The 8,541-nt window shown below is 30.4% G+C and overlaps 2 protein-coding genes across 9 annotated transcripts; both read right to left on the reverse strand.

The window, feature by feature from the left end:
- Positions 1-457: 457 nt before the first annotated feature.
- LOC122631938 (ejaculatory bulb-specific protein 3-like) lies at positions 458-1,586 on the reverse strand. Its single transcript, XM_043818187.1, has 3 exons — positions 1,437-1,586; positions 827-1,024; positions 458-735 (listed from the first exon to the last, which is right to left on the reverse strand). Exons 2-3 carry the CDS (start codon positions 1,017-1,019, stop codon positions 539-541), a joined length of 390 nt encoding a protein of 129 aa, XP_043674122.1. The 5' UTR covers positions 1,020-1,024; positions 1,437-1,586; the 3' UTR covers positions 458-538.
- A 1,925-nt stretch (positions 1,587-3,511) lies between these two features.
- Positions 3,512-8,368, reverse strand: LOC122631932 (transcriptional adapter 2B). Of its 8 annotated transcripts, none has more exons than XM_043818177.1 (11): positions 8,087-8,368; positions 7,883-7,980; positions 7,346-7,405; positions 7,089-7,230; positions 6,798-7,015; positions 6,497-6,726; positions 6,191-6,422; positions 5,717-5,754; positions 5,568-5,616; positions 5,065-5,436; positions 3,512-4,987 (listed from the first exon to the last, which is right to left on the reverse strand). In XM_043818177.1, exons 1-11 carry the CDS (start codon positions 8,091-8,093, stop codon positions 4,952-4,954), a joined length of 1,482 nt encoding a protein of 493 aa, XP_043674112.1. In that variant the 5' UTR covers positions 8,094-8,368; the 3' UTR covers positions 3,512-4,951. The 8 variants fall into 8 exon arrangements, with proteins under 8 accessions (XP_043674112.1, XP_043674107.1, XP_043674108.1 ...); XM_043818172.1 differs by having other exon boundaries at positions 3,512-4,968; positions 8,087-8,365; XM_043818173.1 differs by having other exon boundaries at positions 3,512-4,968; positions 5,065-5,432; positions 5,567-5,616; positions 8,087-8,365.
- Positions 8,369-8,541: the final 173 nt, after the last annotated feature.

An 8,541-nucleotide genomic window follows, 5' to 3' on the forward strand; every position in this document is an offset into this window, starting at 1 on the left:
TTACAATGTCATGTTATAAGACAGACGGAAACCTTCCTCACGTATATAGATTTTAATTACATAATTATCAGTTTCACGTAACATAAAAAAAGAAATCGAATGAGGTTTAAAAAATAAGATTCTTTCCGATTTCACATTTTTATTATATCGACAAATCTTATTTGTCACATTAACAAATATTACCTGTTAAAAAATTCATGTAAAAGTTAGTTAATTCGTATAAAATTATAGTAAAAATGATAGTTTATTTATTATAATAACTATAATTTTTACATCATGCATAACAAGTAAATATCGAATTTTTATAACTAATATGATTTTTCAAATTTTATTTTATGAAATATAATTATATGTATATATTCATATATATATATATATATATACACGAATAAATATTTACTATTATTTTTTTTTTGTCAATAATATGCCTTGGCACAAATTATCATACTTTTCTTATTTTTCTCTCTATCTTTATCTCGCTCTATCATATTTCTATTTCCATTTTTCCGTTCTTCATCTTATATATTCGAATTCTTCTTTAGATCTTGATATCGACTTCCTTCGCACGATTCTCAAATTTATTTCTGTATTTCTTCTCAGGATCATACTTGGCAAGAAGTTTCTCCCAGATTTCCTTCTTATTATGGGACAGGAATTTCATAGCTTCTTCAGCAAATTCTTTTTGCTTCGGGGAACATTTGGAACAATCAGTTTCTAAAGCATCTGGCAAACTTTCTGAAATATTACATGCATGTATATGAACACGAAAAAAAAATAGAGGAGAAAAACAAAGAGACTATAAATACGAATAAAAATAAAAACACACTTTTCAATTCAGCAGCATCAGCAGTGCAACGACCTTGATCGAGCAAACAGTTGACATAATTATTGAGTAGCCGATCATTGTGCAAAATTTCATGGACATTGATGTTGTCAAATTTCGTGGTGTACGTTGATTCCTCTGCCGAAGTAACCACGATTACCGCAAGAACGGTAATACAAAGGAACGTTGTCTTCATATTTACTAAATGAAACATTTCAAAAATTGTTAGAGAAGATTTATAAACGTACGAATATCGAAACCACACATTATTTATATAATTACAACATCTTATTTTTATATAAAAGAATAGTCTTGAACAAATATTTATTATAGTTGTAAAACCTGAGAAAAATGTAACAAACCGAAAAAACGAACAGTTATAGATAGATAAATCAGTATGAATACGCGTGATTAGAACAAAGCGAGCAAGTGAAAAACTAGAATATTGATAGGAATATTGATGTAACAAAAAGAAATGTATACACATACGTATATAAAGAATATATAAAAGATATATATATATAAAGAAAGATAGGAAGAACAAAAAATATAAAAAGAAATAAAAAAATATTTTTCAAAAAAAGAAAGTAAGAGAAATCAGGACGTAACTCACCTGCCAGTTCGTAAGAGACGATTGAATTTAATAGTATGAGAGATCGAAGTGACGGACGCCTTTTATATATCTACGCGTTCGTCGAAGGATCTCCTTCCCTACGGAATTGGCGATACGTAACTGGTGGAAATAAATAGGCAAAGGTGGGATCGAAAACATTTCTGATCCTACAAAATCTATCACCAATTCACCTATGTTTTATCGTACAATTCAATTGAAGGTTCAACTCATTAAAGATTCTGATTACGTATACGTCTGTCTCTCTCTCTCTCTTTTTTTTTTTCTATCACTTTTTCTTCCTTTCTACACAAGACGGAAGAATTATTGCAAGAGGAAATAAGGGAGAGAGAGACAGAGAGGGGAAGGAAGAAAAAATCTGATAACTAATTTTTCATTCCACGAACGCACAAATTGGAAATTATTCCACATAATGGAAATTGTTTCTTGTTGGAATATCTTTGCTAACTCGTCCTTCCGGTAAAACAGTATAAATAAGCGAATCTAAAATGTATGAAAAGAAGAAAGAAAAAAAACAAAAAAGGAGAAATAATATTTGGTTCGATAAAATGGAATTCGAATTAGAAATATTCGAGACGAAAAGAGATTTCTAAAAGAAAATATTGTACAATTTATTTCGTACATTTTAACAATCGCTGGATTTGATTAACGCAGAAATCCATAAGCAGTTTTTCATTTTGTTTTCTTTTGTTTCTCAAGATGAAATTAATTATTCTATATGACGTTGATTATTTTCTTTTTTTTTTCCTTTACATATTTATTACAGTATTCGTAACGTTTATTAATTTTATCATTGTTCTAAGATCGTTCAAAACGACATATTCTCTTTTTTTTTTTTTCATCTTTTTCTGAAATCGTTATAATCGATAAATTTAATAGAAATAAAATTAAAAGAAAAAAAAAAAAGAAAGAAAATATTATAATAATAATAATAATAATAATAGTAATAATAATAACAATAACAACAACAACAACAATAATAATAATTGTTGTTCCTGTTACTCTCTCGTACGTCTACCAATATATTTTTCTCTTTGTTATGAAATATAATATAAATGTATTGATTGTGATTATTAAGAGAAAAGATATATATATGTATATATAGAAATAAAAAAGTATTTTTTAATTATTATTATTATTTATTATTATTATTAATATTATTATTATTATCATTATTATCATCATTATTATTGTTATTAAAAAACATTATTAATTCTGATGAAAATTTTTATATGTGTATATACACACACACATATATATATATATATATATATATATATGTAGTATATTCTTTTTTCTCTCTTTGCTAAATTTGTTTTCTGTTGAAGCCTTCAATCGGATATTACAAAAACAAACTAAGATAATCGTATTATTTTGTGTCCTTCATAAAAAATATTAGGAGTTTCCTCCTTCTTCTTTAGTGTATGTATATTCTCGTAGTAATACACATTTTTAGACTCATTAACAAATAACGTAAATCTCATGATTAATTAAAAGCTAACGCATATTCCTAATCATGATATTTACATAATCATTTTTTATATCACTTCGTATCTACATAACGACAAAATTTCAAGATATATATATATGTGTATATGTATATATATATATATGTATCCATATACACACATATACGCATCCATATACATATGTGTATGTTGTATATATAAATACACACATATATATATATATATTTATTTTTAAATTACACAGAAATACTTCATAACCGTGGATATTATATTGAAAATAGTTATGCAAAGCAAAACGTGTCATATTTCTTACATTTATACAGCGCATTCACACTTCCAAATACAATCTCTGTAAAAGAATATGCTGCTAACTTGCTTCTTTTTATCATATTAAATTAATATGACGATATATGTATATTTGAATTGTTTTTTTTCTTTTTCACATGATGTTTTTTAATTTTTTTTTTTTTCTGTTTTACGGAAATCATTTTCTGCATTTACACTTATCAGTTATGAAATGAAATATTTTTTATCTCGAAAATATGTTATTTTCGATATTTTTTTTTTTTTTTTCCCTTAAAAGAAAAGAAAAGAAAAGAAAAGAAAAGAAAAAAAATCCACCCTGATAAATTTGAATCAGATTGATAAGATCAGATAAATCATTGATTACATTCGACTTTTGAAATTCTATACTTTGTGCATTAGTATTTACTATTAATAAAAAGGTACTATGTGTTTCTCGCCATATAATATATATATACATACAGATGCTGCGTCGGCGATAGATAAATTATCTACTATTATACATTTCTCTCACAGTTATTAGATTTTATCGTATTTGTACCATTCTTCAGCAATAAGGAATCTCTCTCTCTCTCTCTCTCTTTTTGTTTTTTTTTCTTTTCATTATATTACAAACAAAAAGTCCGCATTTAACGGACTAAGCTACGTAAATGTCTCTGTTTTAAAGCTAAATCTATATATACATATCATATTGTTAACATGTAATCTCTCAGTAGCGGTATATTAATGCAATAAGAAAGGTGTTATTTTTTTTCGTTTATGTCCCAATTTTTTTCTTTTTTTCTTTTTTCGTTTTTTTTTTTTTCTTTTCTTTTCTTTTTAATGTCACAGCTAGCTTTGCGTATTTTATCTTGCTTAAAATTTTAAGCAAGAACGTATTCAATGTGTGATAGAATATATCCCATATCTTCGAGCATGACAGCGATTACTTTCATAAATTACAATTATAATTACAATTACACATATCTGGTGTTCTTGTAACGTTTTCATATGATTTTTAAAGATCTGACGTACGTTTTGCCTATAGTCTTTCCTTATTGTCAAGTATGGTAACAAATAATATTTAAATAAAATAAACAAGAATATATATATGTGCAGCGGTATAGTTTAAAAAGGAAAAAGAAGAAAAAAAAAAAAAACACAAAATTTCTTATGGAAGAATCGATAGAACAGTATGTATAGTGACTAAGAAGGCAGTATTATAAAATATTCTCTTAAGACAATTTTTGAATTTAAAAGTGGTAGACTTGTTATGATAAATATATATATACACATATACCGATATGTGTATACGCCTATATATGTACATGTATACCCCAACCCAATTCTACATCGGATAAAAATGATGCTACTATCGTTACATTTATAATTAATGTAATAGTGCAATATTGATACTCTTTGCTATAGATGACAGCCATGGGATATCATTTTCAATAAACTTTATAACATAAAATAGATGCAATGTTTCAAGAAAAAAGTAGATAGAATTTTTATAAGCTTTCTCTCTTCTTTCTACCTGATTTTCATGCATTAATTAAGTCAGACTCACATTGTCATTATATATCTAAGACTTAGTTAATGAAATAAATGATGACTTAGAATAAGAAAATAAACATAACTTTTTTCTTGATAATTGATCAATTGGCTGCAATCCAACCATTAGCTACCAAATAATGAAGTATCTTACTCTCTGGTTCCGACTGAGGTATAATCCCTGATTTTCTATTACCACTGAGATATTCCTGTAACGATATATTCTTTCTAGAATAAAAGAAACGAAAAAAAAAAAGAACACAAAAACTATACCTATACTATATTGAAAAGGGAAACAAACTCACTTGTAACAACAAAGTCTTTTGTGTTAAATACTGCATCGGCTTCAAGTCTAACTGAAGACATAATGATTTTTCTTGTTTCGTTAAAAGATGTGCAGATGCCTCCATTTCTATGTCTCGTTCTCCTGTTTCTCCCAAATGTGAGAGTGTTTTCGACGAAGATGATGCTACAATGCAATTTTTTTCTACGGTAGAATTGGAACTTGTAGAATGTTGACTGGAAGTATTCGGATTGCTATCCTGCTCCACCCACTGATTGGCTGGAATCATCGTCCGATTGGGATTGATTTGATTGATTGTGGAGCTGCTGCTGGCTGTGTCTAGCTTTACAGTGGACTTTCGGTCGGTGGAAGAGTAATTTTTTTCTTCTTCTCTAGAATGAAGAAATGGACTGTAAACTAGAACAAGCTATCTTGACAAATTTATATTATATATACATATAATAAATGTGTGTGTGTGTGTGTGTGTGTGTGTGTTAAAAAAAATTTTCAATGTATCATCTTACCTTTTTTTTGAGGTGTGGCGGTGTATTGGTGTGGACGGCCCACTGCTGCCCTAAGTGAAATGCAAACTGATACAATCTGTTCACAAATGCCTGGCAACACGCACCACAAACAATAGAATTAGTTAAGAGGAAGAAAAAGCTAGTACATACAGTATAATTAAAGCTCTGAACGTTGTTTTACATTCCCTCTGTATGGATTTGCATGAACAAAGAGTGTCAACAAGAAACTAAAGCTGAAATATTAATTGCTTATCCGAAGATTCGTGTAATATTAGTAGAGATAATATATACATTTAGAAAATCCCTGTCATACTTTTTACATGTGAACCAATTGAGGGCTACGCATCTTTTTTACGTAGACATCGACATTGTATTTTTGTTAAGAATGACTCTAAGAAAAAAATAATGAGAATGCTTGACTATTAGATTTAGTTTTCGAGAATACATAGTGCCATGTCACCGTGATCATGTAAGTGTTAATAGTACATGTTTGTTTGATGGAAAAAATTGGAAAGAATGGTGATATAAAACTGTTCGTGAAATTACTAACTTTGATATATATTGTACGTATCATAAAGGAAAAAAAAAAAAAAAAATGATAAATAAATGTAAACAAATACTTACAGATTTTTTCTCTGTCCAGTGATCCGCGGTATCATTTTGTCCCTGAGCCTGTGCAATCACTTGTTCAAAATGAGCACATTCTTCGTGTCTTGATATGCCATGCTCTCGATAACGATAAAGTTCCGACAGTCGTAACCGAAGCTCTCTTTCTCTTTCAAGATTTGTTAGGAACTGCTCATATTCCTGTGCTGTATAAAATTGTGCAAAAGTGCGCATTCTGTCCCTAAATTCTCTGAATAAGAACAGAAGAATATTTAATAGACATATAGCACAGCAAAAGACGTAGTACTTCACATAAATTCATACTTTTCTTCCTTCGTTTGTCGCTTCTTTATTCCTCTATCTTTTCTAGACGATGCAAAGAAAGCAGACACAAGTTGATAATCCCGTACGACACGTTTTCTTCTAGCTCTTTCTCTTAAATTATTAGTATACATATCAACTTGCGCTAGCTTAAGTGCTATGTCGAGATCATCATCCTCTGCAGGATTCAAAAATAATGACGAAACGAGAGACTCTGCTTCATGATTATAGTCCTGAAATAAATATTGTTAACAATATGTTAGATGGTTAAAAAGGCAAACACGAATTACAATGTTAGACTTACTCTTTCAAAGTCATCTCGTTGAGGCATGTAGCCCAATTGAGCCGCTTCCTCCGGTGTTATATCGAGTGGAGGTAACCGAGATGTGAGATCAGGCGATAATGGTCCGTTATCTGACTTAGTTTGATCCGTAAGATTTGGTGTGTAGCTTTCTGTAGGTGGCCATGTATGCTTTCCGATATTACCATCCAGATACCTAGCAATATATTCTTCTTTCGCTTCTATAATCCCATGTTACAGAAAATTGTATTACATACAATATAAACATAAATTTTTCAATTAATTTTTATGTACCTTCCGGTGTTCTAGTTTCGATATGTTTACTGATATCCTCCCAATTCCCAAAGCCAAATTGTTCAATGGCATCCAAAAGTCTAAGTTGTTCCCTAGCGGTCCAATTGCCTCGTCCATTAAATATACTAATGGTACCAGAATCCTACATTGTTGTAAAATACAAAAATAAAACATATATCTAAGAATTACAAGAGAAATAAAAAAAGAAAAGAAAAGAAAAAAATTATGACAATACATTTACACACGCTTATACTTACCATAAACTGATAAGAGTGATCATTTTTGTGTTGACCAATTTCAGCTCCAGCGGAAAAGCACTGTTGATATATCAACATTACAAATCATTAATATTTTCATTCTCATCCTCATAATAACATAAGGAATAACGTAAAAATTATAAAAGGAAAGAAAATAAAAAAAAAAAAAACAAACAAAGCAAAACAAAAACGAAGACTATAATAATAATTCTCACAAAGTTCTGTAATAAGAGCTTGTCTCGTTTATTATTGTAGATAACTATATACGACACAAGAGCTAACCGATCAACAGCTGATCTCAATAACATTCGTGAGAATCGATGCAAGCTTCAGCACGCAAAATCCGACAAGAGAAAGACGAGGAAAGAAAATGACAACGGAGAGGCGAGAAAGAGAGAGAGAGAGAGAGAGAGAGAAAGAGAGAGAAACAGAGAGAGAGAGAGAGAGAGGGGATAAGAGTGATAAGGAGAGTGGGAGGGGAGGGAGAGAGACGACGACGAGCACGTGACAAGGAACAGGCGTTCCCGTTCGACTCACCTGCAAACAGAGGTCGAAATCCGGGCACTCGACGCATTTAACACGCAGACCCGTGATGTCTTCTTGACAATACGTACAGTTGTATTTCGCATACAAATCTATAAACGACATAACGCTAATAAACAATAATCTCGTACGACGTTTACGTATAGGAAATCCGAAAGAGGAACTAGTGTCTCTTCCTGCCCAACCCAAAATACGTACCCGCCATTATTGTCCTGCAGGGCTCTTCCAGAACGATCCGGATGACGTCACCGCATACCGAGGAGCCATAAATGTATAAATTACGGGTACAATTCGTACCCGTACGATCTCATATTTTCTGCGAAATCCTTCGAAAACGCAGAAAAAAGCGTCATCCACTAACTCGGTAATCCCCCCCGTTACTTTCCTATACGTAAACTAGCGAGGGTTCTGGATTGAAAAAAAATGTTGTTTACGACTATTCCGTTGAGAAGCAAATGCGCATGCGTCGTACTCGTCCTACCATCTAGATTCCGCTGCCGTTGCTAGTGCTCGCAGTGCTACCAACGGCAATAAAACGAACAAACGTGTTAGAGAAATATATATAATCTTTAAAACCTTTTCTCGTTTGTAAAGCCTGTCATATAAATTAAGAAAAAAAAAAAAAAAGAAAAATAAATAAAAAAAAATCGATT

The sequence above is a fragment of the Vespula pensylvanica genome, chromosome 9 (assembly GCF_014466175.1).
Source record: "Vespula pensylvanica isolate Volc-1 chromosome 9, ASM1446617v1, whole genome shotgun sequence".
Taxonomy (NCBI): domain Eukaryota; kingdom Metazoa; phylum Arthropoda; class Insecta; order Hymenoptera; family Vespidae; genus Vespula; species Vespula pensylvanica.